This window comes from Prionailurus bengalensis, chromosome X, assembly GCF_016509475.1.
Source record: "Prionailurus bengalensis isolate Pbe53 chromosome X, Fcat_Pben_1.1_paternal_pri, whole genome shotgun sequence".
Lineage (NCBI taxonomy): Eukaryota > Metazoa > Chordata > Mammalia > Carnivora > Felidae > Prionailurus > Prionailurus bengalensis.
In genome coordinates, this window is record NC_057361.1 from 59,673,443 (window position 1) to 59,690,924 (window position 17,482).

At 38.7% G+C, this 17,482-nt stretch overlaps 1 protein-coding gene across 4 annotated transcripts in view; it reads right to left on the bottom strand.

The window, feature by feature from the left end:
- Window positions 1-17,482, bottom strand: part of PHKA1 (phosphorylase kinase regulatory subunit alpha 1) — a 195,594-nt gene that overhangs the window by 23,280 nt on the left and 154,832 nt on the right. For 3 of the 4 annotated variants that reach the window (XM_043569863.1, XM_043569865.1, XM_043569864.1), the window contains exons 18-22: window positions 15,232-15,398; window positions 12,718-12,894; window positions 11,097-11,188; window positions 10,359-10,498; window positions 2,164-2,320 (exon numbers count right to left, since the gene is read on the bottom strand). In XM_043569863.1, coding sequence (XP_043425798.1) covers window positions 2,164-2,320; window positions 10,359-10,498; window positions 11,097-11,188; window positions 12,718-12,894; window positions 15,232-15,398 — 733 coding nt within the window. The remainder of the gene's footprint in view (window positions 1-2,163; window positions 2,321-10,358; window positions 10,499-11,096; window positions 11,189-12,717; window positions 12,895-15,231; window positions 15,399-17,482) is intronic. The other variant, XM_043569866.1, reaches the window with a different exon arrangement.

A 17,482-nucleotide genomic window follows, 5' to 3' on the forward strand; every position in this document is an offset into this window, starting at 1 on the left:
AAAAGACATGAATAGACACTTCTCCAAGGAAGATGTCAAGATGGCCAATTGACACATGAAAAAATGCTCAACATCACTCATCATCAGGGAAATACAAATCAAAACCAAAATGAGATACCACCTTACACCTGCCAGAATGGCTAACATTAACAACTCAGGCAACAACAGGTGTTGGTGAGGATGCAGAGAAAGAGGATCTCTTTTGCATTGTTGGTGGGAATGCAAGCTGGTGCAGCCACTCTGGAAAACAGTTTGGAGGTTCCTCAAAAAAACTAAAAATAGAACTACCCTATGACCCAGCAATTGCACTACTAGGCATTTATCCATGGGATACAGGTGTGCTGTTTTGAAGGGACACATGAACCCCCATGTTTATAGCAGCACTATCAACAATAGCCAAAGTATGGAAAGAGCCCAAATGTCCATCGATAGATGAATGGATAAAGAAAATGTGGTGTATATATACAATGGAGTATTATTCTGCAATCAAAAAGAATGAAATCCTGCCATTTGCAACTATGTGGATGGAACTGGAGGGTACTGTGCTAAGTGAAATTAGTCAGTCAGAGAAAGACAAAAATCATATGACTTTACTCATATGAGGACTTTAAGAGACAAAACAGATGAACATAAGGGAAGGGAAACAAAAATAATATAAAAACAGGGAGGGGGACAAAACAGAAGAGACTGTAAATATGGAGAACAAACTGAGGGTTGCTGGAGGGATTGTGGGAGGGGGAATGGGCTAAAAGGGTAAGGGTCATTAAGGAATCTACTCCTGAAATCATTATTTCACTATATGCTAAATAATTTGGATGTAAATTTTAAAAAATAAAAAATAAAATTAAAAAAAATTTAAAAAAAAATTCAAAATAGATTAAAGACCTAAATATGAGACAGGAAACCATGAAAATCCTACAGAAGAAAACAGGTAGCAACCTTTTTGACCTTGGCTGCAGCAACTTTTTATTAGACATGTCTCTGGAGGCAAGGGAAACAAAAGCAAACGTGAACTATTGGGACCTCACCATGATAAAAAGCGTCTGCACAGTGAAGGAAACAATCAACAAAACCAAAAGGCACCATCATAATGGGAGAAGATATTTGAAAATGACATATCTGAGAAAGGGTTAGTATCTAAAATCTATAAAAAACTTATCAAACTCAATACCGAAAAAACAAATAATCCCATAAAGAAATGGGCAGAAGACATGAATGGACACTTCTCAAAAGAAGACATCCAGATGACTAACAGACACATGGAAAGATGCTCAATATCATTCACCTTCAGGGAAATACAAATCAAAACCACAATGAGATACCACCTCACATCTGTCAGGGTGGGTGAAATTAATAACTCAGGAAACAACAGATGTTGGCGAAGATGCAAGGCAACGGGAATGCTTTGCATTCCTGGTGGGAATGCAAACTGGTACAGCCACCCTGAAGAACAGTATGGAGGTTCCTCAAAAAATTATACATAGAACTACCCTATGACAGAGCAATTGCACTACTAGCATTTATCCAAAGGATGCAAAAATGCTGATTTGAAGGGGCACATACACCCAATGTTTATAGCTGTGCTGTCAACAATAGCCAAATTATGGAAAGAGCCCAAATGTTCATCTACTGATGAATGGATTAAGAGCATGTGGTATATATACATAATGGAATACTACTTGGCGATCAAAAAGAATGAAATCTTGACGTTGGCAACAATAGGGATGGAAGTAGGATGTATTATGCTAAGTGAAATAAGTCAGTCAGAAAGACAAATATCATATGATTTCACTTATATGTGGAATTTAAGAAACAAAAAGATGAACACAGGGGAAGGGAAGACAAAATAGGATAATAAGGGGGAGCCAAACCATAAGAGACTCTTAAATACAGAGAACAAACTGAGGGTTGCTTGAGGGGAGGTGGATGAGGGGATGGGCTAAATGTGTGACGGGAACTGAGGAGAGCACTTTTTGGGGTGAGCACTGGGTGTCATATGTAAGTGATGAATCACTGGGTTATACTTCTGAAACCAATACTACACTATATGTTAACTAACTTGAATTTAAATAAATAAATTAAAAAATAAATTTACTTTTTTTGAAATGCTTAAAACAAAGCACCTCCATTTAGATTTGTTATAAATTCAAGAATTTATAGTACCTCATCGAGTGCTTCCACCTTCTTTCTTAGGATTCCAGAGATGTATCGGATCAGGCCCCAGTGACGAATTTCTCCAACTTTGCCATACAGTTCAGTAAGCAGCTCTCGGACTGTCGCACTCCCTTCATCATATAATCCAGTGTCCCAGTCAGGTCCTCTGGAATGTTAGAGACCTACATTAATTATAAGTAAAGCTGCTGGCAACAATCATTTGTTTCAGTGTTACAACAGATGTGTCTGTTTTTGTAAGGTCTGTCTCATTAGGAACTACTAAATATTATTTACCAAGAATCCTTGTAAACCTATGATTAGTGATCAGCCCTGAAACACAAATACCTAGACAATAATAAGTCTTAGTTTCTAGCTGTGCTTTGACAAAATGCATTCTTTTACCCTCTTCACAGGCTTCAACATAGCTCAAAATGAAGTCAAAAGTTTAATTTAACTACTGAAAGTTCAGAAAGTATGCTACACTTAGGGAGCTAATGAAGAGATAAAAAAGATGTGTGCTTATTTTGAAAGGATACATATACATTATTGTTGTAAAGATTACTATAACACGAGTCAACTGTGAAGTACCATAAAATCTATATAATGTTCTATGAAACTGGGCATTTGATATACAATAAAGGTAGATTTATTAAACAATATTAAGACAATGAAGTAACCATATGAAAAAGAAGTTGTATTCATGTCTTACACTGTAAATCAGATTTCTAAATATATCAGATTTCAATGTAAAGGTACTAGAAAAAATATGGGAGAACTGGTTTATAACTTTGGGGGCAAGAGGACTTTTTAACTATAACCCATACACAAGAAGCCATAAAAGAAATACTGTTATATACATAGAAACAACGAAATTCTTATTGCAAAAACCACCATAAGTAAAGTGATGGGACAAATTACAAACAGAAAAATATATGCAGTTCATAGGCCAATTTCCCTAATATATAAAGAACTCTAACAAATAGATAATAAAAAAAGACACAAAAGAAAATACAGTCAAATACTGATGAATTTTAGGTATGGGATAAAGTGTCTGATCTCATTCATAATAAGAAAAATTAACACTACACCAAGACAACATTTTTTAATCTATCATGTTGTCCAAAATCCCCAAATTTGATAACACTGCATTGGTGAGGCTTTGGGAAAATAGGTGATCCTGATACATTGCTAGTGGGAGTAAAATTGGGACAATTTCTCTGAAGAACTATTTGGAAATACATATTAATTTTCAAAATCTCTATATTCCTTGACTTAGCATTTCTGGTATATCTGTAGGATAAACTCCACACATGAGAAATGATATATACTATGAGGTAGGTTATTTGCTATAGTGTTGTTTGTGACAGTGAATGATGGGAGACAACCCAAATGTCCATCAACAGGAGACTGTTAAACAAATTATGGTATATTCAAACAAGGGAATGCTACACAACTACTGAGAAAGTATGATGTAGATCTAGATCATGGCAGGCTGTATGTTTCAAAGTGATTCCAATAATGTTCCATCTAACACGCTTTTCTTACAGTGTGACTTGTACAGTCCTCCCATGAAGAGGTTGGGTCTGTGTTCTCTCCCCTTCAACCCAGGCATGCTTGTGACTAATTTGAAATGATGCTGTATGATTTCTGAGGCTAGGTCATAAACATTCACGCAGCTTCCACCTGGTCCTTTTCTGGGGCACATAATCTTGGGACCTAGACATCAGGCTGCGAAGAAGTGGAGAGACATGGGGGAGGTCATCTGTAGGCGTTCCAGGTGACAGCTCCCGGCAAGGTTCCAGCCAACAACCAGTATCAACTCCTAGATATTCAAATGGACAAGCCTCCTGGTGACTTCAGCCCCAGACACTGTCAGACCACAACTGAATGAGATCCCAAGTGAGAACTGTCTAGCTGAGTTAGACAAGCTCCAGAACTGTGACGGATAATCTAAACATGTTTTATTTTTACTATTTTAAGCCACTGAATTTTGGGGTTATTTGTTAAGCACTCATAGATAAATGGAATATATATGTAATGATTTTCAAGATAAATAGTTTTAGTGAAAAAGAGCAAGGTACAGAACAGTGTATATACTATGCTTCCATTTGGGTAAACAGGTGTAAAATTACATACATATATGTCTTTATTTACCAACATTTACCTACATATGCACAAACTGTCCCCAAATGGATACACAAATAAACCAGGTATCTAGAGACCAGAGGTGGGCAAAAGATTTTTCATCTTTTCACTGTATCCTTTTGTACTTTAAAAAGTTCAAATATGATAATGGATTATTCAGTATATTAAATTTTAGTAAGTATATACTAACATGATGTATTTAATATACTAAATATATTAAAAATAAATACATTAAATACACATATTTTGCTTATTTATTTTGAGAGAGAGCGAGCGAGCAAGGGAGGGGCAAAGAGAGCAGGAGAGAGAGAATTTCAAGTAGGCTTCATGCTGTCAGCATGGAGCCTGATGTGGGGCTTGATCTCACAGACTGTAAGATTATGACCTGAGCTGAAACCAAGAGTTGGATGCTTAACTGACTGAACCACTCAGGTGCCCCCATTATTATTTTATTATATGAAATTTATTGTCAAATTAGTTTCCATACAACACCCAGTGCTCATCCCAAAAGCCCCCATTAAATATATTTTTAAAACTATGAAATAAAAAGTACCATAGGAAGAGTCAACAATGGATTAAAAAAACAAGTGAATGAAAGTCTAAAGAGTAACAGGATATTTACAGTTTCAAAATATATCTCTACAAGATACTTTTTATTTATAAAGTGCAACATAAAAACTTTACAGTGGCAGAATGTGGAAGATACTACTTTAAATATACTACATATATATATATATATATACATATATATATATATATGGAGAGAGAGAGAGAGAGCGAGAGAGAGAGCGAGAGAGAGAGAGAGAGAGAGAGAGAGAGAGAGGATCTTAAGCAGGCTTTCACGCTCAGCACAGAGCCCAATGCAGAGCTCTATCCCTCGACCCTGGGATCATGAACTGAATCAAAATTGAGTCAGGCACTCAACTGACTGAGCCACCAAGGTGCCCCGAAATGTGTAATTTAGATTTTCTTTTGCTATAAAGACATTATTAGGACAACTGACAAGTCTGGTATGTAGATTCAATAATACTATTGTTTTAACATTAATTTTCTGATTTTGGCAATTGTACTGTGCTTATGTAAGAGAATTCCTAGTCTTTAGGAAGTACACAATGCATACTCAAACACTTAGGATAGAAAGGGATCATGTGGATCATGTCTGCCACTTACTCTCACATGATTCATAAAGATACATGTATGTATGTATGATGATGGTGATGATGACAGAGAATGAGTAAGAGAGAGACAGAAAGAAAGAGAGAGAGAAATTGAGACTGAGATCAAAGCTCAAGGTAAACCTGAGGAATTTAGGTGAAGGATATCCAGAAAATTTTTTGTGCTATTCTTACAACTTTTCTCTAAGTTTGAAATCGTCAAAATCAAAATAGATAAATGAATAGTATTAAAATACATGTTTTGAGAGCTCAGAATCAGAGATGACCCTTTTTATTCCCACAGGTCAGAGAAAGCTTTATGAAGGTGACAGGTGAACTAGACCATGATGGATAGCTAGAATTCCAATGAGGAGAGATGGGGTGTGGTAAACGAGTGTAGTCCAGGCAGAAGGCAAAACATGAGCCAAGGTATGAAAGTAGTCATGTATAGGCTGTGTTTTGGATATGGTAAGTAGCAGGCTGTTTTGGTGAAAGAATTCACAATGTGAGTGGGGAGCAATGGTAGACAAAGGTTGAAAGATCATAGAGGATGTATATTTGGCCCATGATTCCCAATGGTAGTGATGATGTTGCAGGGAGAGGCAGGGTATGAGGAGGAGCTGAAGATGATGACACAATTTCAAGCCTGGGTGACTAAAAGAAGGATGATACCATGAACATGGCCAGGAGCAGTGGCTTTCCGATAAAGACAGTGAACTGGGTATTAGATATGCTGAGTAAGAAGACATATATATATTCTAAGTAGATTAAAGACATATAATCTAAAAAAATTATTAAAGGTATTTAAAATATTTTTAAAATTCTGGGAGGGGATGCATAACAAGAAACCCAAAAGCCAAAAAGGAAAGACTGACAGATTTTATGATATAAAAATTAAACTTCTGCATAGAGAAAAGCATATAATTAGCAAATTATTTGGATAAAATATCTGTAACAACTGTAACTAACAAAATAGTGACATCTAATATCAATGAGAAATATATAAAAAACCCAACAGAGAACAAACAAAGGTTATAAACAATTCATAGAAGGAATGCTAGTCAACAGAGATAGGAAACCCTATCTCCCAACTTTTACTTTTTTTAAAAGTTTATTTATTTATTTTGAGAGAGACAGACAGAGGGAGAGAGGGAGAGGGAGCAGGGTAGGGGCAGAGAGTGAGGAAGAGACAGAATCTCAAGCAGGCTCTGTGCTGTGAGCAAAGAGCCCTCAGCATAGGCCTGATGCAGGTCTCAAACTCACGAACCGTGAGATCATGACCTAAGCCAAAATCAAGAGTCAGACACTTAGCTGATGGAGTCACCCAGGTGCCCCTCATCTTTTACTCTTAAATCCACAAGGGATATTGGGCAGAATTCCAAGTGTATTAAAACCCATGCAGCACATCATACACACTCTAGTCAAGTGGTTTGACATCACCTGGAATACTAGTTTTAGGGAGACTGTAGGTTTGATTAGATGTTAAGCATAAGAGACTGTTAAAAACTGAGAACAAACTGAGGGTTGATGGGGGGTGGGAGGGAGGAGAGGGTGGGTGATGGGTATTGAGGAGGGCACCTTTTGGGATGAGCACTGGGTGTTGTATGGAAACCAATTTGTCAATAAATTTCAGAAAAAAAAAAGATGTTATGGTGAAGTTAATATACAGGATTAGATGAAGAAAACTCGTGTTACGAGCCAAAGAGTTGGCAGCCAATCATTGATCATCTGAATTGGTGGGAAAGTATGAACTTTTCAGGTATAACTCTCTTTGTTTTCCCATATCAACTACCTAGCTGGCTCGTCAGGTTTCATTCAAGCTTACCCCTTATTTCATTTTACCTTCTCTATCTTTTCGTTATGCTGCATTTAGCATTGTGCCTGGCACATAATAAGTACTCAACAGGTATTTGTTGAATAAAGTGCCTTACCCTAAAGGAAAAATGAAAGAAACAAAGGTATCAAAATAATAAGACCCCATGTCTTTTTTTTTGTCAGTAGCACATAACAAGACTTATGGGGTGGCTCTTAGGGTTGTAGGATAAGGGAAGTCCCTCACAGCATGAGACTGCCTGGAGGTTTATTTAAGGCACCAGCTCTACCATCCAGGAGGTGTGGAGGGCAAGGAAACTCCCAGAGGACAGGAGGAAGAGGAAGTTACATGTCTAAGTGATGTGCTTCAGTAGCACTGTGGGGATTCTCTAGGTTAGAGAGCATTAAATGTCAGCAGTGGTTTGGGGTACTATTCATGGCCCTGGGCTTACCTCTTGTTAGCAGATATGGAGTAGGTTTCAAGGAGTATACAAAGCAGGCAGGCCCTACGTAGCTAAAAGTATGTTGGGGCTACTTTGGTAACATTGGATGTGTAAAAATATGTGTTTGGTGTTGGTGGGATTTTCAGCTGTCATTTTCATTTACTCACTAAACACCACAATCAGATGGAAGCAGCATGAGCTTGGGAGTCACACAGACCAAGGGGACTTCATTAGCACCTAGAGGGGATGAAAGTCCTAGATACCTACTTGGTCTTCTTTGACACTACCCTGGCAGTGCAGAAGGTGAGGTAGTGCCTGCTTTGTTACACTGGGGTGGGAGTGGAAGTCTGGGCTTCAAGCTAAGCCCTTCTGGACAGGGGTGGGGCCACAGATTCTTCTATGGTGCTTGGCTCCAGTAGAGTGGTCACTGTCTCAATGTTGTTGGTCTCGCTAGTCTGCCCTTTCCTAGTCCTTTGTCTAGAAAGAACAAGTTTTTCATCGGGCTTTTGGTGTCTGTACCCATTGGCATTTTTGGGATGCTGGCTTCTCTGTCATCTGATGCGGGACCCAAAGGCAACATGGAACAAAGGAACTCAAGGGACATCACCACCTTGTCATTCCTCAGATCCTGAGGTCCTTAGCCAGTCTACCTTCTTCTGTCCAGCCTTTAACACCTTGTTATGTTTGTTTTACAAATGATGTCATCCTGTACTTAGCAGGAGGAACAGAGAAGAATGTATGTAGTGTATCTTGTCTGGAACCAGAAGTCCCACTGTGGTCTTGTTTTACGAGATGCATTGACTTTTGAAATAATACTGTAATATTTAGGGATAAATGGTAAGATGTCTGGTTTCCCTGTCAAACCAATCTGGGAGAAGAGAGGGAGATAATATAGATGTGACAAGGTTAACCATGTCTTTATAATTGTTCAGGCTGGATGATGGGTCTCAAAGTGTTCATTATGCCATTCTCTCTACTTTTAAATAAATTTGGACATTTCTATCATTGAAAGTAAAACAGGGGGTGCCTGGGTGGCTCAGTAGGTTAGGTGTCTGACTTCAGCCCAGGTCATGATCTCATGATTCATGAGTTCGAGCGCCACATCAGGTTCTGCTGTCAGCACAGAGCCAACTTTGGATCCTGTGTCTTTATCTCTTGGTGCCCCTCCCCACTGTGTGTGCATGTGCTCTCTCTCTCTCTCAAAAATAAATAAAAACATAAAAAAATAACTAGAATCTTCTCTTAAAAATTGAATAAAAAACAAAGTAAAACAGAAAAGTTACTCTCTCTCCTCTGTGGAGGCTGGGCTTCAGGAGAACAAGATGAAAATAGGAAGACTTGTTACAAAGCTATAGCAATAGTCCTGGTGAGAGACAAAGACCTGAGTGAAGGCCCCAATACAAGAGATGCAGAAGGTAAATATTTAGAGGTAAAACTGAGTAGACTTGGTGATTAACTGGATATGGGGAGAAGCGTGCTGAGTAGGTAGGTGTTGGGTCCAACAACAAGGATGTAGAATTTCAGAATATAACTCCATTTTTATTTTTTAAAATTTTTTTTCAACGTTTATTTATTTTTGGGACAGAGAGAGACAGAGCATGAACGGGGGAGGGGCAGAGAGAGAGGGAGACACAGAATCGGAAACAGGCTCCAGGCTCTGAGCCATCAGCCCAGAGCCCGACGCGGGGCTCGAACTCACGGACCGCGAGATCATGACCTGGCTGAAGTCGGACGCTTAACCGACTGTGCCACCCAGGCACCCCAATAACTCCATTTTTAATGTTTGACTGTCTGACCACTTCCAAGTCCTCTTTCCCTTCCAGCCTACATCTGGGCAAGGTGCCAGAAAAATCCAAGTGTTTCCTATCTTGGTGCTGGTGACAAACTTTATCCCAGCTTCACCTCCTGATTGTAATAAAACCCCAATCCAGCCTCCTTTCCCTACTCACTTAAGCTTTTATTTTTGTTTGACCAACTTTGGAATCTGTTCCACTCTCCCCAGAAGTCTCATTATGTGAGTAATAAACATTTTACAGACTTTTGGTACATGTGTGGCATCATCAGTCTCAGCATCCAAACCAAATTTAGGGGAGGGGATCTGCCTCTTCAGGTTGATGACTACATGAATAAATGAGGAAGTTCAGGTTATGTTTCACAGGGAGGAAGTAAGGGACAGGAGAGAGTTCCACTTGGGCATGCTGAGTGTGAGGTTCCTACATATAATGTATCTAGCAGGGTTCTGGACACATAGCAAACACTCAGAAATGTTAGTTTATTTTTTTTGTAAGCCTCCATCTTCTTACTTCTTTTGAGTTTAGAATTTATTTAACTGTGGGTTTTTAACAAATTACAGAGGCTTAAAATATCCATAATAATGATAATAATAGTCACCAGTTATTGGTCACCTACTCTGCAGCAGGCATTGTACTAGAGACTTTGCAGATATTGTATCTTGTTTAATCTTTACAACAGTTTTATGTGGTAGGCGTAATCCAAATTTTATAAATGAGGACACTTGAGGCTTTGAAGTTACACAGTGGGTAGGGGCAAAATTCAAATCCAGGTCAATGAGACTCCAAAACTGTGTTTTATTTACTATGTTATACTTCCCCTCTACATGAACATTAAAGTGATAATATCTATCACTTACTTCATAGTATACAGCATGTAAAGGATGTCAGCTTGCTCCTGTAAGCTGGAGGTCTCCTTCAACTGTAAAATGAGTGCTTTGAAGTCCACCTCCCCAGATTGGTCTCTAGGAAGATGTATTTCTACACGAACAGAGGGAACCTTTAGTTTGAGAAAGGACAGAAAAACTTAAGTCCACAAATGCTCAATTTAAATAGTGCCCTAGAATGTCGATCTTTTCACCTCTAAACCTTTTCTGTAAGAATTCCCTACATTTTGATGGAAAGTAAAACAAAAACAATGAAATCTTCAACATGAATGACATAACAATTTCGTTTTCTTAGAGCCTGGCTAGGAAAATCTTATTCATTTTATTTTATTTTTTAATGTTTATTTTTGAGAGAGACACACACACACACACAGAGTGAGTGAGTGGAGGAGGGGCAGGGAGAGAGGGAGACATAGAATCTGAAGCAGGCCTCAGGCTCTGAGCTGTCAGCACAGAGCCAGATGTGAGGCTTGAAGTCATGAACCCCGAGATCACGACCTGAGCCAAAGTCAGACACTTAACCTACTGAGCCACCCAGGCACCCCAAAACTTGCTCATTTTAAAAGTGACCTAAAAAGGAGTATATCTTCACCAGGGTAGCATTTTGCCTACCACCAGTTATTAGCAGAAACCATAAGGGCTAGTTCTGTTATTTGCCATACAGATGGTGGTTTTGCAAAGAGCTGGCAGATACGTCATGTGCAAGTTTACCTGGTCCTCTCGTGGGCAATGAGGAGAGTCAAGTAAGTTCAATGAAGGCCGGGAAGCCTGAAATATCTTTGTAGGAAGATACATGTGAACATCTGCAAGAGGTTGACATTTATGGGAAAGGTTAGATAACTTAGGAGACTAAAAAACAAGTAATTCACAGTTGCCCTCAAAATCAAGTTGTATAGGAGTTGCTCTTTATATTATATAGAACAAGAGTGAGAAATTTATCCTTTCTTGCTAATATCAAAGAAAAATATGAATATCAGATAATTTAAAGATTGTTCAATCAACCATATTTTCCATGGAATGCCTAGAATTGTAGCATTAAATGGACATTTAAGATATTAAACTCTATGAATGTAATCAATACCAAAATGGTGCCATCACTGATACTTTGATCGAATACCATATGTAACAGAAAGAACCCAGTTCTGTTTTCTATTTTCTGGACTACCCTGGGAAAATATCTGGCTGTCAGCAGTTGGATTTCCTTGAGAATAAACAGATGTTTATCCCTATATAGGGAATCAAAAAAAAATGTAGTGGCTGACCTACTTCGAGATATTCCTAATATTTTTACTTATAGTCCATTGACAGTCCAAATACTTACCATAACCTCAACAGAGAGACTGTCTTGTCACTTTCACCATTTTACAGATATATAAAGAGAGATACAGAGCTCAAATAACTGTTCAAGCAAGTAAGTAGCAGAGGTGGGAATTAAGCTTAAGTTTCCTGGTTTGCAATCTAGAAGTAGAACTTAAGAAAGGCGATCTCTTCACATGAGCCCTTGGTCAAGGGAGCATACTCAAAGGGTATGCTAAGCTTTTCCATCTTTGAAATGTTAAATGATTCATGTTTAATTATTTTTGGTTAGTAATGGTCAATAAAGTTTTAGACAGCAAGAACATGCATCTCAATCATTCTCATCTATAAAATGTTACCATTTAGGCCCCCTAGGTGTGGCCAAGGAGCCCTTCTGTCCCTTCAGATGCAGCTACCACAGTGGCACTGAGTACTCTTAGGAACGATGACTCCTCCTAGCAATGGGTGGTAGGTGACACCCTCCACTGCACATACTGCCGAAGGGGGGTAGTGGTCATGGGGAGGACAATGACAATGTTGTTGTATAGGGAGTACTGCAGTTGAGGAATAAACACAGCTCTTGCGCTGCTAGAACAACTGACTGTAAATGTCACAGCTGACATAAGGTAACCAGATGCAGCTTACTTAAGGGCGAGTATCTCCCTCTCCATTGCCAGATTATCTTGTAATTGCTTGCAGGGCTTTCTCTTTAAATAAAAGTGCTTCCAAAGGAGTAACTTTTCCAGAAGAAAAAACTCTTTCTGTCACTTTAATACTGATGTTAAAATTCTCCATGTCTCCTGTTCTGCTTCTTTTCACTATGAGACCATATAGCACCATCGACGGCAAAACTATATGCAATTTATTAAATTTACAAATATTTGAGTGTCTAATGTGTTCCATCTGTCTGAGATACTGGGGATAAAGCAGTGAACAAAACAGAGTTCCTGCTTGCACTGCTAATAAACGCCCTGCCCCCATCCTGGGCTTCACATCAATCCTGTGCCTGACTCCAGTGAGTCATGGCATTACTCACTCTGTACATGCAGCTCCTTGGCCTTGGTCACCAAGGACATTAAATCGCAGGTTGTTTGCACAGCAGCTCGGAACCGATCTAGCCCTCCCTTCTGTGAGGTGAGGGCTAGTTTAGGATGGGGAGCAGTGTGCGCCAAAAGGTGATCTAAATAGCGAGCAACTTCATCACCACAGCGAGCTGCAAGGTTAGTGGGGGTAGGGGGAGAGAAAAAATGAACATTTTAGTTAGTTTACAATCTACCCCACCAACCAGAATGATTGGCTCCTGTGCCCATAACACAGCACCAGAAGTAGGTTATTTTTGATCATGGAGGTGGAGGGGGGGAGCTTGTAATCATTTTACAACATCTTGGCTTTACCATTTAGAAACTATGGCCATTTACCAGGACCTACCTGTTCTTCAACTTTGCTAAGACAATATTAGGGCTCCTGAAAGTAGTATGAGGTTTTTTTAAGGACAGGTGGAGCAAGGATTTTATAATCTGTGAATGTGATGGTAGTGGTGTGGCAGCGGTGGTAGAGGAGGAGCAGAATGGGGCCCTTGGAGTCTTACTGGTATAAGGAGACTTTTGTGAGAAAAGACAAAAATCTTCCACTAAACCCAAGCTTAGCTGAAAACAGACAAATTCCATAAATGGCAGCTACAATTGCTATATGGGAAAAACAATCTCCGTGTGGCACTGGTGTCAAAAGGACTACTGGCCACACATTGGTCTTTTCAAGTCACCACCTTCATTTATTCACCAAATATTTCTTGCCTACTAAGTACTAGGTGGTGTACTAGCTGCTGAGGTTTCAGTGATGAAGGAGACAGATACGGTCCATATCCTCTTGGGCTCTCCTTCTCCCACTCACCTCCTATAACATTGTCCCTGACTATGGATAATGAAAACAAAATACATACACAGACCTCATGGATCCTAATGTTTCAGACTTTACATGAACATTTACAACATTTATAGTAGGAAAATCACAGTGTTTGGATGCATACTAAAGTCTGCTAGGTCAGTTATACATCATCTGGTTTTTGATCATTTTCAGTGATCTCTCCAGATGTTTTTCTGTGTTCTGATGTGATCAGTGGAAGCTAGCAAAGCTGTAAAAATGGAAATCATTCTCAGTGACATCCTAATGACAAATATTATAACCTTGAATATGATATAGATACTTGAGTGGAGGATTATGAAGAATATGGAGGGAAGTGTTCTTGGCATGGAAGAGCTGGCAAGCGATAAACACAGCCATTGTGAGACCACCTATGAGTAAACCCAGAGAGGAGAAAGTGACTTAGGCACAATATCAAATTTAGTAATATATGTGTATATATGTGTATACACATATATATCATTAAAAAGTTGTGTTTTAGAAAGTAATCCAAAAGAATGAGTGCTACAGATGAAAATCCCAACTACCCATAGAATAGCAAACAACCTCAATATATGATTATTCTTGTCTTGTTTTCAAAGTAGTTGTTTATGCCAAGATAGATATCATGACTTTGGTAATTATTAATAACAGGAAATAACCTTGTATTTAATGTATTTTTCCAACAAAGAAATTCACACTATTTTAGATCTAACAAAAACAAATGCAGAATAAATTCAATGGTACTTAGGTGAGTCAATGCTGAGCCCAAAGAAGAAAATCATCCTGAATGCTGATGTGTTGGTCTATTGCATATGAGATAATGCTTGCTACTTCACTAAGGAAAGCCAATTATTTTCTTTTCTCTAACACACCACTCTTAGGATAAAGAAACTGGCTGCTTTAAGAAACAGGCTAACAGTCAAAGACACAATGAAAGCAGGCAAACCATATTTTAGATAGCTAGAAGAATAATTCACTCTTATTGGTCCTTCTCTTTTTGGGATTCACACAATGTAATTCTTGCCCTGCCTAGGTTAGTATTTTAACACATTAGGGTGTTTCTCAGCCATTTTTAATATATGCCCCCATGATGCTTTCTCACTATATCTATCATCTTTGTATTCCTAGCAGCCAGTCAGATTTCTTGTGCTTTATTTGTCTAGTTTGTAGTATGAAAGCAATAGGCACACTGAATAGGCTTTTTCAAACTATGCAGACCTCCCCAGAGATTCTGTGCCCCAATAACATTATACATAAAAAGTACTCTGAGATTCTTAGTTTTATGCTTTTAAGTGTCAAAAAGCAGTACTGTATATGTATAGTTCTCCTACTACATGCTTGATTAAATACCTCTTACCATTGTTTCCTCTCATTTTGAAGTCACTAGCCATTTTCTATACTCAGGAAAGAAGTCTTCCCTAACCTTAGTAGGAGATAGTCAAACTCCACACTTCACAATCACCACAGGGATATTAGACCAGGAACCAAAGGTAAGTAGAAGGATAAAAAGTGAAGCCAAACAGAAGTAGAAATCTACGTGTATTAAATAGGAGTGAAGCTGCTGGTGGTGAGAAATATTAAGGAGGATGCTCAACAATACTTTGTATTCTTACCCATCAAGGCCACTGCCTTTATGAAGCTTCCTTACCATTACTGGTTGAACTGTGGCCATTCATCCAGTCACCTGGTTCCAGCTCATTATAGTTATCATCATAATCTTCACTGTACAGCTTACCCTCAGGTCCAGGATCCATGAAGCTCAAATGTGTGCAGCAAGATGTTGTCAAAAACTCTGACAATTTACCTGTTTGAATCCTGACAATTACAGGGCAAATAGAAAACAGAAAACCAGAGGAAATCCTTTAAAAACAACACATTTCAGTGAAAAAAAGGATACCTAGACTGTTTGGCTGTGGGACTCATAATGTTTATATAACAGTGTACATTTTGTAAATATGAAATTACATAGCACTCCTAGGCATGATGTAGTGTAGGTTAGGGTACTGTGTTAATAAAGACTACAATTATGGGCTCACAATCTATCAGCAGATCAGTTTGTTCTCTTTCACTGTCATATACTATGTGGCTAATGATGTCAAATATCTGGCCAAAATTTCCACTGGCTGCAGAGAAGCTGGGTCAGAATGAAAATAAATCATCATAAATCTATTACATTGTTTAAAAAAATTCTCAAAGATCATTTTTTAAAATTTAATTTTAATTTTTTCTTTTCCTTAGCATGTTTTTTTTTTAAACTTAAATTCAAGTTAGTTAATATACTGTGTAGTCTTGGCTTCAGGAGTAGAACCCAGTGATTCATCTCTTACATATGACACCCAGTGCTGATCCCGAAAAGTGCCCTCCTTAACGCCCATCAGCCATTTAGCCCACCTCCCCACCTCCCCTCCAGCAACTCTCAGTTTGTTCTCTATATTTAAGTCTCTCTTATGGTTTGCCTCCCTCTCTGTTTTTATCTTATTTTTCTTTCCCTTCCCCTATGATCATCTGCCATGTTTTCCAAATTCTACATATGAGTGAAATCATAGGATAGCTGTCTTTCTCTGACTGACTTATTTTGCTTAGCATAATACACTCTAGAGAGATCAAAGATCATTTTTTAAAAAATTTAATGTTTATTTATTTATTTATTTATTTGAGAGAGAGAGAGAGAGAAAGAGAGAGAGGGAGAGAGAGAGAGAGCAAGCTGGGAAGGGGCAGAGAGCGAGGGAGATATAAATCCCAAGCAGGCTCCGCACTGTCAGTACAGAGCCCAATGCAGGGCTAGAACTCATGAACCATGAGAATGTGACCTGAACTGAAACCAAGAGTTGGATGCTCAACTGACTGAGCCACCCAGGTGCTCCTAAAGATCAAAAACCAGAGATGGTATTTGAAAATTTTATGAATTATAGAGAATTGTAGGTCATATCCTCCCCTGTCTACAAAACCAAGTCAGTAGTACTGATCTTCTAAAAAACACAACTTGGCACCTGCTGGGGCTGCCACCAACAACCTGTATATATTCTAGGACAAAATCAACTGAGGAAGCTAGTGTGAGTACTGGGCCTGGTTGTTTTCTCAGAGAAAGGATGTTGTCCTCCTCTCCCTGAGGAGCAGTGATGCATTTCCCACCTCCCTTCACAGACTGGAGGGGCTGGCCTTCTGCCTTCTGTGAAGTGAGTCACATATTGTTGCTCAAGCCAAAAACCCACTCAAAGCAGAATTGGTGGACAGTGCTCAATAAAGGCCATTACTCAAAAATAGATTAAAAAAAAGAAGCCAGCTTGAAGGGGCTCCCAATGGCCAGACCTTGGATAATTTGAACACTGAAATGAGCAATGACAGGAATAGAGCATGGCATATTGAATAAAATAAGAATCAATGAATCTATGCTGACACTAATACTACAAAATAAAAGGGGATAAAGGGAAGCTCTTTTTAAAATTTCATTAAATTTTTTTTGAGAGAGTGAGAGAGTGTGTGCATACATGCATGAGCAAAAGAGGGGCAGAGGGATAGCGAGAGAACTAAGCATGTAGCCTGACACGGGGCTCGATCCCATGACTCTGGGATTATGACCTGAGCCCAAATCAAGAGTTGGCTGCTTAACCTACTGAGTCATCCAGGCACCCCAGAAAGCTATTTTTTTAAACAGAAGGATTCTAATTAATATGCACAGAATGATAGAAACACAGACTTATCACTTTAAAACCCCAGTAATGACTAATTCAGCAGTGGAAGATAAGACGGGTTAAAGACTGTCGTAGAAAGGATAGGGAGAAACTTAGCAAGATACTGCTTTAACCAAATTGAAAGACATTCTGCAATATAACTGACCTTCCTTCTTCAAAACTGTGTCGAAACTGTCACAAAAGATCCACAAAAGGCTGGGGAATTAT